The sequence below is a fragment of the Elephantulus edwardii genome, unplaced genomic scaffold (genome assembly GCF_000299155.1).
Source record: "Elephantulus edwardii isolate Elephantulus edwardi_28Jun2011 unplaced genomic scaffold, EleEdw1.0 scaffold00003, whole genome shotgun sequence".
In the NCBI taxonomy this organism is placed as follows: domain Eukaryota; kingdom Metazoa; phylum Chordata; class Mammalia; order Macroscelidea; family Macroscelididae; genus Elephantulus; species Elephantulus edwardii.
In genome coordinates this window covers 1,280,623-1,301,348 of record NW_006399753.1, presented here as the reverse complement: position 1 = coordinate 1,301,348, position 20,726 = coordinate 1,280,623, and the positions used below count along the sequence as shown (strand labels likewise).

The window sequence follows — 20,726 nt, the reverse complement described above, 5'->3', positions numbered from 1 at the left end:
GGTGGGCGCCCTGAGAACCTGTACAGGTGGGTGCGGCGAGGGCCCACACGGGTGGGCGCCCCGAGAGCCTGTACACGTGGGTCTGCAAGGGCCCGCACAGGTGGGTGCCCCGAGAACCTATACAGGTGGGTGCCGCGAGGGCCCACACAGGTGGGTGCCCCGAGAGCCTGTACAGGTGGGCACCCCGAGAACCTGTACAGGTGGGCACCCCGAAGACCTGCACAGGTGGGCGCTCTGAGAACCTGTACAGGTGGGCGCCCTGAGAACCTGTACAGGTGGGTGCTGCAAGGGCCCGCACAGATGGGCGCCCCGAGAACCTGTACACGTGGGTGCTGCAAGGGTCCGCACAGGTGGGCACCCCGAAGACCTGCACAGGTGGGCGCTCTGAGAACCTGTACAGGTGGGTGCCGCGAGGGCCTGCACATGTAGGTGCCCCGAGACCCTGTACAGGTGGGCGCCCCGAGAACCTGTACAGGTGGGTGCCGCGAGGGCCTGCACAGGTGGGCACCCGAGAACCTGTGCAGGTGGGTGCCGCGAGGGCCTGCACTGGTAGGTGCCCTGAGACCCTGTACAGGTGGGTGCTGCAAGGGCCTGCACAGTTGGGTACCCTGAGGACCCCCACAGGTGGGCACCTTGGGGTCCTGCACAGGTGGGCACTCTGAGGACCCCCCCACAGGTGGTCGGGTACCCTGCCACTTTGGCAGTAGGCCAGGCCCAGGTTGGCACCATACATGCTCCCCAAGCCAGAAAAGCCATGCCCCATGCCACCAGGGCAGTCCTGCAGGACAGCCTGCAGGACTGAGAGGTGCTGCCCTGGGTGTCCGAGGCCGGCCTCTGCGGCAGTGCTGCCACGTCCTCCTGTGGAGCAGGGTGCTTGAACCGCCAGCTCTCTGGTTCGTGGTCAAGCACGTTCACCGCTGTGCCGCCACGGAGCCAACACTACACTCTGGAGTTGAGTCACCGGCGCCCCCTCACTCTAGTCATGACGTGCGGGCACCTTTCCTGAGGGCCCAGGGCACACACTTCTCTCCCCCCTCCTGGCATCTATCTGTCCAGCCCTTGGTGACCCTTCCCTTGTGGCCAAATTGGTCCAGTCTTTGCATCCCTGGCCCCCACGTCTACAACCCCCCTCCACAGAGGAGTATGCTTCCAGCTCCATCTGCCTCCCTGCCTGCCCCACCCCCGCCCCGCCTGCCACCCCTGCCCCTTGTCCACCCCTGAGGAAGCTCAAGCACTCCCTGTCCTGCTGTGTCAGGAGGGCAAGTGTCCTGGGGGGTGAAGTGAAGGAGGGTGTGTCCCAGGGCAGTGTAGCCACCTGCATGGGAGGACCACAGGGAGGATACCGGGTGTCTGTCCTGGCCCCGGGGCCCCCAGTCCACCCATCATGTCTAGCTGGTGGGGCTGGTGACAGGGGTTTACTTCAAGGCAGAGCTTCTGACCCCACCCTGTCCCCCAGAGCCACCAACAACAGTCGGGTCAGGGAGACAGTGGCCCTGGAGCTGAGTTATGTCAACGCTAGCCTGCAGCTGCTGAAGGAGGAGCTGGACCAGCTGGACTGCGGCGTGGACACGCCATGGCCTGAGGGGTGCGTGCCTGCGTGGCCGGTCAGGTTCACTTTTCCGTGTACACCGCGCGCGCATCTGTGTGTGTGGGGGGGGGGCAGTCAGGTTCACTGTGTGCAGATCACTCATGTGCGTGTGTGTGTGTGTGCGCGTGTGGTCAGGGTGGCCTAGGTCTAACTCCAGGGTCTAGAGTGAACACTCTGGTTCTAGCGAGGGGGCCAGCATCCCCATGATCCCACTGGGACTGAAGGAGACCCAGGAAGTAGACTGGTCCACACCCCTAAAAGTAAGTGCCAAGTCCCCTGTTGAGGTGAGGAGACAGGTCCTGTCCTGGGGCTGTGAGGGGAGAGGGCCTATCCTGGGGATGTGAGGGGACCCAGTCCTGTCCTGGGGCTGTGAGGAGACCCAGCCCTGTCCTGGGGGTGTGAGGGGACCCAGCCCTGTCCTGGGGCTGTGAGGGGACCCAGTCCTGTCCTGGGGCTGTGAGGGGACCCAGTCCTGTCCTGGGGCTGTGAGGGGCCCCAGTCCTGTCCTGGAGGGTGGACATCCAGGAGGTAGCCTCCAAAACCATCCCTGCCCCGTCAGGAGCTGATCTCAGAGCATTTTGGGGAAGATGGGGCCTCCTACGAGGAGGAGCTCAAGGCGCTGGAGGACCTGAGACAGGTGTGTAGCTATCACAGATCAGCTCGGTGTAGATGTTTCCTGACCTAGGGGGCCGCAGGCATGTGCACATCCCTCCATGCTCAGAGCCTGGCAGGGACCAGGGCACACCCTCAAGGGTGTTTGTTCATCCTCTGGGACCCTGCTGGCCTCGTCCTCATGTGACCTCCATTTGTGTCCTGCTGACTACTGAGGGGGGGTGGGCAGTGAGGAGGTTTGGCCTCCGCTGGGGACAGGTGCCCTGGAGTATTCCCCTGACCTGGGTGACCCCTGCTCTCCCCTGTCCCTGTTCTGGGGCTGACTCCTGCAGGCCACACGGACACCCAGCCGGGACCAGGCGGGCCTGGAGCTGCTCATGTCCTACTACAACCAGCTGTGCTTTGTGGACGCCCGCTTCTGCGTGCCCACCCGGAGCCTGGGGCTGCTCTTCCACTGGTAGGGCCCCCCTGCCACCCCCCCCCCCTACCCAGAGCCTGGGGCTGTTGTTCCACTGGTAGGGCCCCCCTGCCACCCCACTCCTTGCCCTGCCGCATCCCCAAGTTCTCCCCATGGCCGGCCCCTCTGCAGGTACGACTCGCTCACAGGGGTCCCTGCGCAGCAGCGGACCTTGGCCTTCGAGAAAGGCAGCGTGCTCTTCAACATTGGGGCCCTCTACACCCAGATCGGGGCTCGGCAGGACCGATCGTGCCCACAGGGCACCGACTGCGCCATCGAGGCCTTCCAGCGCGCCGCAGGTGAGGGCCGCTTGCCCAGGCCCATTTACAGGCAGGCGGGCACTAGGCAGGGCAGGAGGGGCGGCAGCTGGTCATAGGTGCAAGGAGGGTTCCCCAAGCAGGAGAGAGCTCATCCTGCCATGTGCCCCCCGCCACACAGCAGGGAGGGGCATGGATCTCCCAGGTGTGTGGCAGGGACAGGAGGGGCTGTAGTGAGCGCTCCTGGAGATGCAGCACAGGGACCCCCCAGAATACGGCAGGGGGGGTTCATAGTGAGCGCCTGCTCTCGGTGCAGGAAGGGACTTCAGCATGGGGTGGGGACGGAGGCCCCGTGGTGAGCGCCCCCCTCTGCAGGGGCCTTCAGCCTCCTCAATGAGAACTTCTCCCACGCTCCGAGTCCCGACATGAGCCCAGCCGCGCTGCATGTGCTCAAGCAGCTCATGGCCGCCCAGGCCCAGGAGTGCATCTTCGACAGCCTCTCCCTGCCGGCCCCTGTGGACCCTCACGACAGCCTGGCACAGCTGCATCTGGCCCAGGAGGCTGCCCAGGTGAGGCCTCCACCCGTCCAGACTTGATCCCTGAACAGGTGGTTGGGGGTTGGCAGGACGGGGTGCCAGGAGGGCTGATCAGGGCCAGTCTCTGGGATGAAGCTGTTTCTCATGCTGATGTCCTGGTCCCCAGAGCTAGATGGGGCTGCATCAACCAGAGCAGGGACTGGCAAGGCCCAAGCCCCCTGTGGACTGGGGTGCGGGAGCTGCTGCCCTGAGACTAGACTGGCCCCCGGCTGGGTGGGCCCCTGACTCTCCCTGTGTCTGCTGGCAGGTGGCGACCGAGTACAGCCTCGTGCACCAGGCCCTGGCCCAGCCCCCTGCCCGAGACTGTGTGCCTGGCTCCTGGGCCGCCCTGGTACAGGCCAAGGCTGAGTACTTCCGCGCCCTGGCCCACTTCCACACAGCTGTGGCCCTCTGTGACAGTCCCGGTGAGTGTCCTGCCTGCGCCGGTGCGGGTGCTGGGTGGCAGGCTTGGGCCAAGCTCACACCCTCTCTGTCCTCAGCTCCCTCCAAGGACGAGCTCAAGTGTGAGCTTCGACCTCCCTGGGCCTCAGAGCCTCCAGGCCTCGAGCTGCCGTTGGAGCTGGAGGAACGCAGGAAGCAGGGTGAGGCCTGTGGGAGATCTCCAGCCCTTTCCACCACCCCTGCAAGGTGGAGGGACCCCAGCAGCAAAGCCAAGGTCCCGGGGTAGGGCATCATCCCAGGGGCGCAGAGTTGCCTGTGATTCACGCCCCACCTCTGGCCAGCTGGGGGCCACAGGCTAGGCAAGGTCCACCAGCCGCGAGTGACAGCCTCTGCACACTGCAGGCAAGGCCCACCTAAGACGCGCCATTCTGGGCCAGGAGGAGGCGCTGCGGCTGCATGCCGGATGCCGCGTGCCACGCCAGGTGGACCTGTTACAGGCCGTGGTGGCTCAGGCACTGCGGCGCTCCCTGGCCAAGTACTCAGAGCTGGACCTTGAAGATGACTTTTTCGAGACCACAGAGGCCCCTGACATCCAGCGTGAGCACTGGGTTTGGTGGGGCACCCTTTGGGGAGAACCCTGTGTGCCCGCCACCTGTGACCTAAAAGGGGCTAGTTCAGGGAGCTTGGGGAAGGCAGACCTCCACACTGGCCACTCTGGCCTCCCACAGCCAGTCCTACCCCAGGGCAGCACGCCCTGCCAGCCAAGATTCAAGGGTGCTTGGCAGTGGACCTTGGGCAGACAGGCCACCTGTGCAGGCCCCCGGGTTGGGGACAGACCCTCTCATGTCCACCAGAGGGCTGCCTTGGGTGCCAGGGACTATCAGCGACCCTGGGTCCTCACAGCCTGCTCCGCCTTCCTTCTAAGCTAAAACGTGTCAGAAACTGGAGATCAGGACGCCCAGCTTCTCCCAGGTGAAGACCGCTGACCTCTTCCACAGGCTGGTGAGCCCCCTCAGCCCCTCAGGGTCCCCACACAGGCTGGGGGACACAGACACCCTCCACCACACTCAGATAGCCCCTCAGAGCCCCCAAAGGCCTGGGAGTCACAGGCACCCCCATATCCCTTGTCTGGGCCCTGGGCCCAACCCCCCCAGCATACATACACTCTGGGGACACTTCTCAGTTCCCATCCTGGGTCCCCAACCAACTCCCTAAGTGAACAAGGGTGGGCAGACCCCCTCTGGTGGGTCTCCTGGGGTGTATTGGCTGGGGTCCCAGTCAGGCAGGGGCTCTGACCTCTGACCCCCCCACTCCCAGGGACCCCTGTCAGTGTTCTCAGCCAAAAACCGCTGGCAGCTGGTGGGGCCTGTGCATGTGACCAGAGGAGAGGGGGGCTTTGGCTTCACGCTGCGGGGGGACTCCCCTGTGCTCATTACAGCCGTCATCCCGGGGGGCCAGGCTGCGGTAAGAGGCTGCCCACTGTCCGCCCCAAGTCCCTTTCCCAGAGCGACGCCGTGTCCACACACATACCCTCTCTACTTCCTCCACATGGCCCTGCTCACGGCCACCCCCACTCACAGTTGTCACCACATGTCACCAGTCATGGTCACCTCCCTTTCCACACGCCCTGTGCGTGTTCACAGTCCCTCACACTGTGCCCGTGTGCACACACCCCTCACAGTCTCACAGCCGCACCCTGTCACAGTCACCCACCTGCACCCCGTCACAGCCGCACCCCATCAGTCTCCTACCTGCACCCCTTTACAGCCACACCCCGTCACAGCCACACCCTGTCACAGTCACCCACCTGTACCCCGTCACAGCCGCACCCCATCAGTCTCCTACCTGCACCCCGTTACAGCCGCACCCCGTCACAGCCGCACCCCGTCATAGCTGCACCATGCTCACGATTAAACACACATCCTCCTGCTCATGTGGGCACCCTCCCCTCCTCCTCGCGTGGGCACCCCTCCCCCTCCTCACGTGGGCACCCCTCCCCCTCCTCGCGTGGACACTCCTCCCTCTCGCTGCTCACGTCCACATCCCTGCATCCCTGCCCACCCTCCGCAGGAGGCCGGCCTCAAGGAGGGAGACTACATCGTGTCGGTGAACGGGCAGCCATGCAAGTGGTGGAAGCACGCCGAGGTGGTGGCACAGCTTCGGAGTGCCGGTGCTGAGGGGGTGGAGCTGGGCGTGGTGACGCTGCTGCCTGCTGCTGTGACGCCCAGCTCGGTGAGGTCCAGCCTGTCCCTGGTCCCACGTAGCTGCCCCTCCCTGTGCTCCATGGGGAGACAAGTGGCCTGCACTAATAGGACGCTTGGGGGCATGGCCCCCTGTGCCTGCCGCAGCCAAGCCTCTGTCCACAGTGCTCCTCACCACCCTGCCTCCGCAGTCTCCTCCCCTGATGGCTGAGGGGGTAAAGCCACACGTCCCTGGCCCCACACCTGCCCTGCTGGGTGCTGACCCTGCCTGTCTCCGGTGCAGGGAGACCGTCGGCCGGCCCTGCTGAGCATGGGAGCCCTGCTGAAGAGCCAGAAGGGCCGAGAAACGCCAGCACCTCCTCGGACCAGCCCCAGGCCCCTCCTTGGCTGGAGCCGCAAAGCTAAAGTGGGGAAAGCCCGGCGCCTGGTCCCCTCGGACACTGCCACCCTGGTCCCGGACCCCTGCGGGCCACCCTCACCGCGGAGTGTTCCAGCTGACCGTGGGGGGCGGACTCCCACTTGCCATTAAAGACTGCCTCCAGGCAAGCCTGGGCTGCGAGCTTCACACCCACCTGTGGAAACGGTGTCTGCTGGCCGGTGTGGCCTGTGGTGGTGGCTGGGGGTGGGTGGAAGGGCTCTGGAGGCTGGAAGAAGCTGTCTGTGGGTGAAGGGGTCATGACTGATGCAGGAGAATTGGGCTCTGTACAGTGGATTCTTGCCCCTGGCCCCCCAGCCTAGGCCAGCTGCACTGCCCCTGCCTGTCCACACTGTCCCTTGACCCCCAGCCTTCCTGTTCCTGCCTGATCACTGGTTCTCAGTGCCTCCCTCCATGGTGAGGGGCTTGGCCTGGCCCCTCCCTCTCTCCCACACCAGAAGTGAACACCGGGGGCACTGGTTTGGAGCTACTGGTCAGCAGCTTGTCCCAGGCCCACTTGAGTTCAGCCATGTGTGCCCAGTCTGCCCGCAAGCCCTCAGAGTCCCCATGCAGGGAACGGGGCAAAGGACAGGCCCTGAATGAGCTGGGTGGGTGGGAAAAGGAGTGCTCCCGCCTTGGCCTGTTCTGTGCCATCAAGTCGCAACTCACGGCAACCTTATGTAAAACAGCCCTAAACCCTGCTCTGTCAGGTTCCAGGCTCACTGCCTCCAGCACACCCATCCTGATGACCCCATTCACTGAATCAATCCACCTCAGAGGGTCTTCCTCTCCTGTGCTGTCCCTCCACCCTCACAAGCATGACATCCCTCTCCAAGGACCTGTCCCGCCTTGTAACATGCCCAGAGTGTGTGAGACGCAGCCTCAGAATCCTCGCCTCCAGGGAGCCGCCTGGGGCGGTCAAAAGACCAGGCTCAGCGAAGAGGGGTGGACAGTCCTGGGCTGCGGTGCTGCTCCCCGTGGCCACCAGGGGGCAGGCACTTCCAGCTCAAGTGGTCCACGAAGGGGAAGGAGCCGGAGACCATCCTTCTGCTCCAGGCACAAGCCTCCAGCTGCACAGGGGGTCTGGAGTGGACCGGCCTCCCCTGCCTTCCTGGTGTGAGTGCATTCCGGTGGAGAGTGCGTGTCTGTGGGCTGTGCGTGTGTGTTCCGAGGGAGCACAGTTCTTGTGTGTACATACGTGGTCGTGCATGGGTGTGAGGCCACGTGTTCATGTTGGGGAGTGAGCACGTTGGGGTAATGTGCTGTGGGGTGCAGTCAGATGCAGTCTAGGAGGGGCCCAGGGGCACCCTCCCTGCCCACTCGCCCGAGAATCCTGTCTCAGCAGAACCGGCCAAGGGCACCTAGGTGTCCGCAACGTTTATTAATTTGGTTAATAAAACTCCTCGTCATGGAGCCCATTACACGCTAATCAGGGGTGACATGACAGTCTGGGAGATGCAGCCCTGTGACCCCCCCACGTGGGGAGTGTGAGCCTCCTGGTCCTCACGGGCCGATTGACAAGGAGTGCGATCCTCTCCGCCCCTCCTTGGTGCCCAAGACCCTGTCAGGCAGGAGTGGAATTCCCACTGTCCTGGGGTCTGTGAGGGGGGTGAGCCCAGCCATCCTTAGAAGGTGGCAATACACTGTGGGTGCCATGGGCCCATCCCAGGTCCAAGGAAACCTTCAGGGCAGTGTCCAGCCCGGCTGCGCAGAAGGCTGACCTCTGAGAGCCAGCCTGGGCCTAGCCCTTTCCCACACAGCCAGTGCAGTGTGCCCAGTTGGGTGCCCAAGGTATCCATGCTGGGTACTGGGCAGTCTGTAGGAGGACAGAGCTGCCACACCACTGAGGTCACCTTGACTCAGGAGGGACCATGGAAAGGCCATCTTGACTCTCTCACTGCCTTGAATGCTTCTAGAAGGCTCCAGGGGTGTGCTCACTACCTGCTAAGGAGGGCGCTCCGGGGACCCCCACACAAAGCGGCATTGTATGCCCTGGAGGCACCCACCACCCGGGAGCTTTCAGCTTCCAGCCCCTGCGGGCGGAGGGGGAGGAGCGGATGCGATGAGGTCCTTCCTTTTTGCTTCGCCAACAGAAAATTACCGAGAGGAGAAAAGGCAAACTGTTTCGCTTGGGTCAGCAGGAGCCTCCGCTTGGATATTAATGCGGGAGAAGGAGTGGGAGGCAGTGCCGCGGGGGTGGGGGCAGGACCTCTCCTGACGTCTCCTCGGACCCAGCTCCCTCCAGACACAGCCCAAGGCTGCCTGACTGACTGCCCACTCTGGCTGCCCACTCCAGGCCCACAACCTGGGTCTTACCTGGATCCCACTAAGGAGAGAACACTGTGAAGCCTCCGTATTAGGCTGACCAAGACTGAACCCCAAGGAACCCCAGACTCACTACCTTAGGACGCCATGCTGGAGAAGCTAGACCTCCAGACACTGGTTTGTCTGAGGCAGAGCAGCTGTCAGCATGTATCCTGGGGAGCTCAGATGTAGGCAGCTGGAAGACAACATGTGGTGACCCCGTGTGGACCCTTCTCTGGGGCTGGTGCCAGGCAGGAGAGCAGAGGTTGACCGTGGAGCCCAACTCCTGACATTGGGGCTTCGTGGGACAGAGGGAAAGGGGGTACTGGGAGACTGACCCCAGCCAGGGGCGAGGATGTGGCCCCAGAGGCTCCTTGTCTGGACGGTGGTCTCACACGTGGAGTCATCCAGGTGACATTGCCCCAAACTCAGTTGTCCTGAAATCCAATGACCCAGGAAAAAGCACAATGAAGACAGGCAGAAAAGGGGTGATGTGCTGCCAACCCAGGACGCTAGCAGCCCCCAGAGCAGGTGGAGGTGGGGAGGATGTTAAAGGGCATCTGGGAGCCCAGCTCTCCTGACTGTGAGTGCCATGTCGGGCAGCCCTGGGGGACATGTACGGACACCGATGCAGTGGGGAGATGGCCCAGAGAGGGCTGGGTACCCCCATTGTCCTCCATAAACCCCTATATCCCAGCAAAAGAAGCAGGTGATGGTCCATGTGGCTCCCAGACCAGCTGGCTCGTGCCATCATCTGCCTCTGGGGTCACCTTCCTGCCATGCCAGAGCCCTGACAGCCACCTCTCCCCTCCCCTTTCCCCCCTGCCTCTGCCCCCTGTCCATGCATTGCTCCGGGATCCATCCTGGACCCTCTGTGGAGTGGCCAGCATTGCCTGCGCAGGGTCCTGGGACACAAGCCCAAACCATGTGGCTACCACCTCCCTAGTTCCACTGGGGGGGGGATGGGCTGTGGTGGCGGGACAATTCCTTTGTCCTCAGAGTTCTCAGAGGGCTGGTTTTCTGGGAGAAAGCAAGGACCACTCACAAGGCAGGCACAGCTCTGATGATTAGAGTCCTCTGCTTCGTGGCTGTGGAGTGACCAAGTGACACAGGCCACTGGTGATGACTGGCACCACTTGCTGCAAGGAGCCCCCACCACCGCACTGTGTCTTCCTTGTGACACTGGCTCCTGTCCCCAGTCTGTCACCTACTGCCTGAAAGTGGAGGCAGGCAGGTTGCACGTCTGTGGCTGGAGGGCTTCCTGGTTGAAGCACAGGTTCCCATGTGGGGAGAGCAAGTCCCAGGGGCATCAGCTGTGCCCCACAAAGTGAGCAAAGGTACTGTTGTTGATTGACCCTTGGCCTCAGTTTCCCCACTCAGACTATGACCAGAGATGCCTGAGCCTGCTAGGTGCCTTGTGGAGACCAAGGCCACTGAGCTAGATCAGCCCTCACACCCAGACACCACTGCTGGGGGTCCACCAGGCCCACCACCACGGGACGCCACTGCTGGGGGTCCACCAATCCATCACGTGCTCACATGACGTGTAGGAGCACGCAGACAGGCATGTGAACACATGACTCTCAGGAGCACGTGCTCCTCACTGACCAGAGCATGTCTTCCCACCTCCCCAGGAGCTGTACGGCAGGTGGGCCAGCTCCTCAGAGAAAGGGGTGTGGTGGCCCGATGTTAATCCCCTGCCCTCCCCCCCACCATTATGACAGTGGCCACGGTCTCCAGCACCGTCTGTGTGCCCACAGAACCACTTCTCAACCCTCATCAGCTCCATTAACAGCAGTGTCCATCTCACCACCCCCACACCAGGCCACCCACCACCTTCATCACTGCCGCCTCCAACACCAGCAGAACGGTGACCTCGATGTCCAGCACCACCACCTGCGTTGTCAGTTTCCATCTCCAGCAGCGGCAGCAGCACCGTCACTTCCAGCATCATCACTACCTGTAGCATCATCAGCATCACACTATCACCAGTGATGTCAACATCAGACTTGCCAGCAAAACAGCCCTCTGCCTCATCCATTGTTTCAGACCCTGCTGGCCCTAGAGCCCATCTGACCACGAGCTTTGCCGGCCCCATCATCAGCCTCAGAGTATCACAGGCTGCTGTGCTCCCGGCTGATGCGGGGACTCCAAGGTGGGATGTGGAGAGGCAGAGTTCGCGCCCTGGACGAGGCTGTAGTGAGATGTTAGGAACACAGACTGGACCACTGGGACTGCTGGCAGGAAGCCACTGTGTACATAACTCTTAATTGCTCTAATATCCACAGCCCACATCCACTCCCTTATCTCACACTCACCTCCACATCCCACTCCCCCATCCCACACTCCAACCACATCCCACCCCTCAACCCACATTCACTCCCATATCCCACCCCTCACCCCACACTCAAACCACATCCCCCACATATACTCCCAGTCCCCCACGACCCCTATGACCCCCACAGCCCACATTCACATCCACATTCTACACCTCCCCCACATCCCACCCCCAACATCCCACAGCATCCCACACACACTCCCACATTCTATACACACATATTCCCCCAACACGGAGCCCCCCACATCTCACACTTAAACCACATCCTGCACACATGCTCACATCCCACACCCCCCATGTCCCTCACCCCCTACAGTCGCCCACAGCCACCCACAACCCCCACATCCCGTACACAAACCCACATCCCACACCCCTGCCAAAACCACCGACATCCCACACTCACACCCCATCCATGGCCTCAGACATAGTCCACAACTCACAACCTATCCCCACTGCCCACAGCCTGGGGTGGGGACTCTGCACGATGCAGTGTTTACCTGAGGAGTGATTGGCAGCCCACGCTCTGCGTTCCCTCCCCCACCTCGGACAGTGAGCCAGACGTGCATTAGGATGAGAGTGACTTATCGAGCTGTCAGGGGGAGCGTTTTAAGACAGAATTATAGGGGAGAGGAAAAAGATTTTTTACCAAATTAATGAAAAATCAATCTGGCCTCAAAAATCCATTAGCCTTCATAATGCACTGGTTACAAGCCGGACGCATGTCTGCAATGGGCCGTTAAAGACTGGCCAGCCCCTGCCATTCGTGCCTGGGTCATATTTACTTCTGAGACTGACACCTGGCCCGACGACCAGAGTCCCCAGGCCCGACCCCAGGGGCCCACAAGGGCTTCACAGAAACTGGTGGGCAGCGGTCTGGGGCCCAGCGGATGAGTGGGTGGTGGGGGCAGAGTGTGGAGGATGGTCACTGGGAGGGAGCTGTGCACAAAATCTGGTCTCCGTGGGGTCCTTGCACTAGTGACAGTGTGGCAGTCAACGAATGAGTGACCACAACATGGCCAAGTAGCCATGAGGTTAGTGGCCGTGCGCCTGGACAGCGATGCTGTCTGTCTGCCCTGCTAGGAGAGGCTGCCAGTCTGAAGCCAGTAGCCGCTGTGTCCATGGAGATGTGTTCCTCTGTAGGGTGACCACTGAGTGACTGCCGGATGGAAGGGAACACAGTCCTCTCCTTGGGACAGACTTCCCGCAGAAGCCACTGGTTGGCTGAGTGGGCATTTGGGACTTGGGGTGGGGGCAGGGCTGAAACTCCTTCACACCCTCAAGACCCTGTCCTGAACAAGGACACCGGCCCTAGCCTTCCAGAGGTCAGGGAGTCCTACCGGTCGCAGTGGCCGCCAGAGGCTGTGGGTTCCCAGCACAGCAGCAGGCCCTAGTCAGAGCCTGGGGCCAGGCCTCAGCAAGGCTGCAGTGAGGGGGATTTCTCCAGCAGGAGGGAGCAGAGCTGCTGTCTGCTGGGAGCCCTGGCTGGAAGGAGGCCAGGACTTCTGGTCAGATTCTCCCCTCCTGGATTCCGGATTCCTGCTTCCAATGCCCCCTGTGTGACGTCACCTGATCCCTCTTTCTGACCTCTGTAAGGCCTGCAGCCTCCTGGGAAATCCACTTTACCCTGAAGCCCCCCTTCCCCCTAGGGGGTACCTCCTCCCTGCCAGCCTGACTTGTGGTTCTGGCCTTATTGAATCCATTCGTTTGTTCATTCATTCATTCATTCACTAGCCCCTGAGCTCCTCTGGCCAGTGGACAGGAGCAGAACACAGTTTAGGGCACAGAGCCGGGCCCTGGGCCAGAGGCAGCGGGTGAGTGGGGTGGACTTCGAGCAGGGGAAGCCTTGGCTGGCCTGAGATGAAGGTGGACCCTGGGGTCCGAGGCCTGGGACAGGACAGGAGTGAGAGTACCCTTCCAAGCTCAGCCTGGGACCTCGGGCCACACCCAGGCACATGGTGTCTCACCGATGAGACTCAGCGGGCAGCTCTTGGGGGCTCTGGTCTCATGTGGCCACTGGCCTACCCTCCCCTGCCCCCGGGAGGAGGGCTGTCGGCTAGCAGGGCTGTGGTCTCACGGTCAGATTCCACTTCACTACTGGTGAGGCTGGGCAGCCCTGAGGCCCGTCTGTGGTTACCTGGGGCGACCGCAGCTCACTTCCAGTCTTCATCTGCGGCTGACACGTACTAGCCACGAGTCATGTGGGCCAGCGGGTGGTGTGAGCAGGTTGCCTTCAAGGTCCTGGTGGGGCTATGGGGGACACTCAGGGGACCCAAGTCACAGTGGTCATGCTCACGTCTCAAACCCTTCCTTGCCTGCAGGGGGCCACCACCACACTGCTGCCTCTGGCTTGGACTTGTTCCTTCTCTTCGCAGGCGTGCGTGTGTGTGTGTGTGTCTGTCTGTCTGTGTGCTCGCACGCGCTCTCTCCGTCTCTCTGTGTCTCTGTCTCCCCCTCTCCCTCTCTCTGTCTCTGTATGTCTCACTCTCTCTCTCTGTCTCTCTCTATGTGTATCTCTGTCATCCCCTCTCTCTCCCTCTGTCTCTGTGTGTGTGTGTCTCTTTCTCTGTCTCCCTCTCTCCCTTATTCTGTGTGTCTCCATTTCTCTGTGTCTCCATCTTTTCTCTCTCTTCATCTCAGGATCTCATGGATATTTCAGGGTCTCTATCTGCCTCTGTACTTTCTGCTCTTCATATTTATATCTCCCTCTATATCCTGACCCACTCAGACCCTGAGGTGTGCCCGTAAAGAGACCTGCCCTTGGAGGGCTGGCCTAGGTTCCTGGGACCAGGACCCCCGCCCAGCTCAGTGAGGGCTGTCCAAGGTAAGGGCTGGCTGACAGTGGCTGGAGAACCCCGCCTGACCCCTGATTGAGGTGGCTCAGGACAGCCAGACTGTCCCAGGGGGAGACATCAAGGTTCCATCTGCTGCCCTTCTCAGTCGGCAGCTTCCAGGAAAGACCTCGGGTGGCTGAGGCTGGGCAGTGGAGAGTTGGCCTCCCGCCTCTGTGCCCCACCCCACCTCAGGCCAGGCTTCATCTGTGGTCAGTGGTGCCCTGAGCCCAGCAGACCTGCTGACCCCAGCCGACAGGCTGGCCCATCAGCTGTCAGTAGCAGGTCACCTGGTGCCAGGCTGTGCTCAGCCACCAGGATCCCAACAGAATGATAGCCAGGCTGCAGTCACAGGGGCTGTGAGCCGGGCAGGGGGGTGACTAGCAGGAGGAAACAGGCCTGGTGCCTTCTAGCCCCCTCTTCCCTGGGCTGCCCAGCAGTGTCTGCTAGGTTTCCCTCTCAGCACCCCACACACACTAAGACCTGTGAAGCTGGACTGCCAAGCCAGCACACACCAGGGTCCAAGGCAGAGCTCCAGGCCAGATGACCAGCTCCAAGAACTTTCTAGAAGGTAGGGCTGTCCCAAATAGTGGGGCTCCATAGACAACTGTCTAGAGCAAAGGATGAAAGGATCCATCACTACTCTCCCCACTGAAACAGGAGGACGCTTCCTCACCCAGCACCCACCACTGGTCCCCACGTCCTGGAACCCTCAGCCAGACCCAGCTTGGTTCCCCAGAGTTCAGGATGGGCTTGGGCCCCGCCTCACAGATGAACTGGGGTCGAGGCTCAGAAGCAGCATTGACACTGCTGCCTGGGCCCCAGGGCCCTTGCCAGGACCAGGCTGGAGACCATGGGCTGACTGAGAATCCTTGCCCTTGACCTTCTACACCCCAGTGCCAGCCAGGGCCACGGCAAGGCAGGGGCAGTCAGGGATCTCCCTCCATGAAGGGGGCCCTTGGTTGGGTGAATGGGAGGGGCTGAGATCAGGAGATGGTCCTTGGGCACCCCAGAACTGGTCCCATGCCCTCTGACCCAAGCTCACCCTGGAGGTCCTCTGCTGTGCCTCTCAGTGATTCACACAGATGTGACAGGGCCAGGAGAGGAAACCCTCTCCCACCTGACCCTGGGGTCTTCTCGGGTTCCCCCCAGGTCTGGGGGTTCCCAGCATGCCTGTCCACAGGGAGTTCAGAAACAGTGTGGTCTCCCATCTGGGCACTCTGACTGGCTACTTTCTGTGTCCTCAAGAGAGACACACACTCGTTTAATGCAAACACCCATGACCATGTGTCTAGAAGACCCCTAGGCCAGGTCCACACTCCAGAACGTTCCGGAAGAGGCTCAGCCCCAGCTGTTCATCCAGCCAGCCATCACCCAGTGGCTGGCAGGGCTGCCCGGGACACGTTGGGCACAGCGCCCACAGCAGGGACAGAATACTGCGAAAGGATTTCGAAAGATGAACAGGAGTCCTCTGGGTCAGTTATGCCATGTTGACTTGGAACCGACCCCAGCACAGAGGCGGGAGGCCAACCCTCCACTGCCCGGCCTCAGCCACCCGAGGTCCCCCCTGGAAGCTGCCGGCTGAGAAGGGCAGCAGACCCCGGCTGACCCTCCAGGGGGTTTCCCAAGGCTGTAAATCCCACAGGACACTGCCCATCTTTCTCCTACGGAGCAGCTGGTGAATTTGAACTGCGGGCCTTTGGGTTGGCAATGCAGCCTCTTACCACTAGGCCACCAGAGCTTCCTCTAGGTCAACTGGAGGCTGTTGGTGTGGCCTCAGAGGTGGTCAGCATGGCCAGGAAGTCGCTTTACTGGGGGAGGATCCTGTCCTGGCAGCCTCTCTGTAGGGGGACAGGGGGCCTGCATGTTGGGGAGGCATCCCCGTGATTGCTGCCTCATGGGGTGGAGGGGAGGCTGAGCTGTGTCTGCTGCCCACCGCCCTCCTGATGACCAGCTTCACATGGGCACAGATTTATCTGTTCTTGGAGAAGGTGTTTATGAATATTCCTAACGAGGAAAATTGATCAGTTATCTCTGGCCATTTTTCTAATTGAGAGAACAAGCATTTTACCCCTCGGAAGCCGCCAGGGTCGATGGAAGAGTGCTGCCCTCACTGTGCCCAGCTGGCGGCCGGCCCAGCCCAGCAGAGTGGACAGTAGAGTGGACAGCTGCCCACCAGCACCCACCCTGCCAGCTCAGCAGCCCCGCCTGGCTCTGTCCTCTGGAAAGAGAGGATGCCGGGCTCTCGGCTTCCAGCCCTAGGCCCCTGCCCAGACCCCTCGGGGCAAATGTGGGCAGATGAGTGAGGACACGGGGGGATGTTGGCAGGGGTAGGTCCACTGTCCCTCATCTGGATGAACCAGGCAGGTTGCTGGGCACAGCAGCGAGGGGCACTGGGGGCGGCAGTGAGGGGCACCAGACACTGTGATGCGGGGCGCTGGCTGTGAGAACTGGACAGGCTGAGTGGCTGAAGGCTTTCACAGTCTGGCTTGGACAATCCTCAGCCCGCCCCTCCCATGGGGCCCCGCCCTGCCTCTTGTGCTCAGCTGCCTTTCAGTCGGGGGCAGTGGCCCCGCCCTGGGACATGATGGGCCCTGAGGGAGGTCAGCAGGCACTCAAGAGCCGTCTGAACACTCCTCTGGCCCCCGGTCCCTATAGCCCAGGAGAGCTTGGGGGTGCAGGATGAAGGTGTGAGGATGGTGGGGACCCTGTGAGCAGGTGGTCCCACCTCTGAGCTAAGGACGAAGGACAGTGGGCAGTAAGGCTTTGAGAGGGCAGTGGTCCTGTGAGAAGGGAGTGTGAGGGACCCACTGGACAGCCAACATGTCCTCTAAAGAGTGAGCAGCTGTCTACCCCAGGCGGAGCCAGCAACCGTCCCTCTGAGGCTAGGGGCCCAGTGAGCCCATCTCAGCTCTCACCACCCACAGGTCCTCTCCTCCCGAGGGTCCTCTCCTCCCGAGGGTCCTCTCCTCCCGAGGGTGCAGCCTGTGCTGACCTCTGGCTCCCGCAGGCCTTGCTGGGCAGGGACAGTGGACAGCCTCACTCACTGCTTTTTGTCACAGGCCCGTTAACCCTGACAGCTGCCCCCGTTCCTCTGCTCACAGGGCTAGCCACTGCCCATCCTTCACTGGCCAGGCTACAGTGGCCCAGGTCTGGCTCAGGCCTCACAAGGGCAGCACCTCATGGGCCCCCCGAGGTCTGTCCTTCCTCCAGGAAACACTCAAAGCTTATGGGGAGGGTCAGCCCAGACCCTGGTTCCCACTGCTACCAGCAAGTGCACTCAGGCCCCCCGGAACCCAAACTGGGATCTCCAGGAGCGTGGCCAGGAACCGCAAAGTCTACCCAGGATACACTCAGGACCTACCAGGCCATGAGGAGCAGGAAGAGGTGCAGGGATGGGACTTGGCAAGAGGGCCCACAGTGAAGGGACAGTGTGCACCCCTCCTCTTCTCCAGTGAGAGAGCCAAAGCCAGAGGTGCAGCCAGCAGGAGGGTGGCAGGGGCTGGACGTGACTCTAAGGGTGCATCCCCAGGACCATGTGGACACAACATAACCACAGGATCTGCCCTCAGCTGGACCTGAGGGGACAAGTCACAAACTCAAAAACCTCAGACTCATCACTGTCAAGTGGAAACAGTCACACCTGACCCTGAGCAGGTTTCTGAGGCTGTGGGTCACGTGGGGGCGGGGCGGGGGTGCCGGCCTTTGCCCCGAGCTGCTGCTGCATCCGAACCGTTGAGGGATGTGGTTTGATTTCAGTTTGAGGAGCAGACCCCACAGCCCCCTCCTGTGGCAGCCTCTGCAGTGCCATCCCATTCCCCAGGGGCATGAGGACTCAGGCAGCAGGGAGGGATGGACGTGGGCTCTCTGTCTACTGTGCTGACCTACTCTAGGGCCCACTGTGCCCCTCTAGCCATGGTCTCCATCGGCCTCCTCACAGGATATGGGCACGTGACCCCGAGTACAGCCCTGCCCCACGCGGTGCTGCCCCACCGTCACTGAATCGCCGCGCACGGCTTGCCATCGTCCAGCCACCACCGTGCCCTGGTCCCAGAGCGTCCTCAGCCCGAGGCACCAGCCCTGCATCCCTCCATCTCTGGCTGCTGCCTGTCCTGAACCCTTCATGTCAGCAGGGCTGTAGCTGCCCAGTTCTTACTCCGTCAGGGTCGCCATGGGCAGTGTGTTCCAGAACCGCCTTCCTGCTGGTGACCAGGCTGTATGGACATGTCGTGTTAGAGGGCAGGTCATGTTGATGAGTGGGCAGCATTGTGTGGACAGCCACATTGGTGGATGGCCACACTGTGTGCGTCAGCCAGCCCGAGGACACTGGCAGTGAATTCCGGTATACAGGGACCTGCCTGAGCCCAGCTCTCAGTTCTGGGGCACAATGGTGTCCCGTGCAGGGCCAACGTTTTCTTTCACTGACCCAGCTCTGGTAGACATGAGTCACAAGACCTGGATGGCCAGGGACTCAGAAAGGGATGCCCTCTGCAGGGTGGGCCTAGGAGGCTCTGAAGGACGAGGGGGCAGGTCCGTGAGGCCAGCAGAGAGCTCTGTCCGGGCCCTCCTGTCCCAGCCCAGCCTCGTCCCCATATATCAAGCCCTCACTTGCCCTCTGCCCCACCTCCGGGAGCAGGATTAATTCGGGAAGGATGATGTTTATATTAACTATTCAGTTATCGATGCTGGCTTGCTAGGTCAATGGCTAAATTTACTGTCTTGTGAGATGGGCTGTATCGAGCAGGGAACACGGCCCCCCTCCGTGTGGATGGACGCTGTCAATAAGCGGGCTGCTGACCTTGGTCCCTTCTGGGCCCCCTTCAGGACATGGAGAAGGGCTGGCCCACAGCCACCACAACACCCTAAAACCACTGCTCCCACCTGACCTCAGCCCACACTGGCTGGGTGGGGAGGGGAGGGGAGATGTGGGGGGAGGGGCCTCTATCACTGTGGATCCCGGTGGGGGCAGCCCTGAGCCCAAGTCGGGGTTGCGAGGGGGTGGAGCAGATGGTGCTCGAGGGAGGAGACTGCACCGTTGACAGACCCTGAGGTCAACACAGGACACTGACCCTCACTCCCCCTCCTGCTGGAGGCTTCTGCTCCTGGGTTGTCCTGCCCCGCCAAGGCCACTAGGCGGCAAGCGAGCCCCGGCAGGCCAGACAGGCAAGGCGCGGGCCTGTGTTGGTCACGGGCGTGAGGCAGTCGGTGGGTTTAGGACAGCTGTACTGGACGAGACTCCGCACTTGAGTTAGAATTTGCTGCTGGTGGTAATCAGCCGTCAGGGACTGGGACCATGAGCCACAGAGAGGGAGATGGGTCAGCAGGGGCCTGCTCCACCGGAGGGGCTCATCTCTGCCTCAGTTTACCACCTTTAGATTCAGGGCACAGGAGAGGGGAGTACCCTCAGGGCAGGAAGGTGACATTCATGTCCCCAGCACTGCCTCGTCACAGCATTTCAGCACCTCTCGCATACGGTCACCTCCCTGCCTCCCAGGTTCCCTGGAGGTCCTGAGATTTCCCTCATGCCATCTACCACCAGCTGTCTGCTACCGGGGTGGTGACTGGAGTCACTGTGCCAGGCAACTTCCCTGGACCCTGCCTTGTTCATCCTCATCCTCCTCTCTCCCGAGGCTGTCACCCCTGACTTCCTCAGAAAGCCCAGGACAGAAATGTATGAAGCCCTTGCAGAACTGTCTTCCAGTTCACAGTCTCTGTGGGCATAGCTCGCATGGGCACAGCCGTAGGGACACAGCCCGATGGACCCAGGTTTCATGGACGCCTGTGGATCCAACCCTCTCGTGGCCACAGGCCTGCACACACTCCCCGTGGACACAGCCTCTGTGGACGGGAGGCAGCTGACCATCTCTTGTTTGGAAATTGGTGGTGAAGAAGCGGCTCCTGGAGAGGAAGTGTGCTCCAAATTCCCTTCTGTGCACGTTACTTGGATTTCTTGTTCTGGAGGCCTCGGGCGTGTGTCTGTCCTTGGGGCTCTGCACCTGCGTGTTAGCAAGTGTCCTTTGTCTGGGTTTCTGAGAGCAGGCGAGACCTTCATTCTAGATCCCAGAGTCCTGCTCTCCCTTTAGTAAAACATAGTCTACAAAGTTTTGTCCCTTTTCTGTGCACACTTGTGCCATCTTTCTCTCCTGTTTTCTTGCACACGCCTGTGTCACCTTAGTCTCCTCATTTCCTCACCCATCGCCCATCTTCCTCCTTCTCCTGTTCATTCCTGCACATCCTCTACCCTCTCCTCTCATTCACATATGTTCACCCCACCTATCCATTCCACTTCCCCTGTGCACACCTGTGTCACCCACCCTCCTGTGCACACCTGTGTCACCTGTCACCCACCTTCCTGCACACACCTGCACCATCCTCCCCTCTCCCTCATGCATACCGGTGTTACCCCACCCTCCTCCTGTGCACACCTGTGTCACCCCACCCTCTTGTGCACACCTGTGTCAACCCGCCCTCCTCCTGTGCACACCTGTGTCACCCTACCTTCCTCCTGTGCACACCTGTGTCACCCCACCCTCCTCCTGTGCACACCTGTGTCACCCCACCCTCCTCCTGTACACACCTGTGTCACCCCACCCTCTTGTGCACACCTGTGTCAACCTGTCCTCCTCCTGTGTACACCTGTGTCACCCCACCCTCCTCCTGTGCACACCTGTGTCACCCCACCCTCCTCCTGTGCACACCTCTGTCACCCCACCCTCTTGTGCACACCTGTGTCACCCCACCCTCCTCCT

General features: G+C 61.5%; 1 protein-coding gene across 1 annotated transcript in view; it reads left to right on the top strand.

The window, feature by feature from the left end:
- RHPN1 (rhophilin, Rho GTPase binding protein 1) overlaps window positions 1-8,573 on the top strand; it is a 12,187-nt gene extending 3,614 nt beyond the window's left edge. Inside the window, exons 3-18 of the mRNA XM_006879435.1 lie at window positions 1,457-1,585; window positions 1,755-1,848; window positions 2,148-2,225; window positions 2,533-2,657; window positions 2,790-2,956; window positions 3,290-3,483; window positions 3,758-3,941; window positions 3,990-4,091; window positions 4,294-4,488; window positions 4,817-4,893; window positions 5,209-5,355; window positions 5,962-6,123; window positions 6,376-6,592; window positions 6,966-7,115; window positions 7,409-7,644; window positions 8,424-8,573. Coding sequence (XP_006879497.1) covers window positions 1,457-1,585; window positions 1,755-1,848; window positions 2,148-2,225; window positions 2,533-2,657; window positions 2,790-2,956; window positions 3,290-3,483; window positions 3,758-3,941; window positions 3,990-4,091; window positions 4,294-4,488; window positions 4,817-4,893; window positions 5,209-5,355; window positions 5,962-6,123; window positions 6,376-6,592; window positions 6,966-7,115; window positions 7,409-7,644; window positions 8,424-8,573 — 2,407 coding nt within the window. The remainder of the gene's footprint in view (window positions 1-1,456; window positions 1,586-1,754; window positions 1,849-2,147; window positions 2,226-2,532; window positions 2,658-2,789; window positions 2,957-3,289; window positions 3,484-3,757; window positions 3,942-3,989; window positions 4,092-4,293; window positions 4,489-4,816; window positions 4,894-5,208; window positions 5,356-5,961; window positions 6,124-6,375; window positions 6,593-6,965; window positions 7,116-7,408; window positions 7,645-8,423) is intronic.
- Window positions 8,574-20,726: the final 12,153 nt, after the last annotated feature.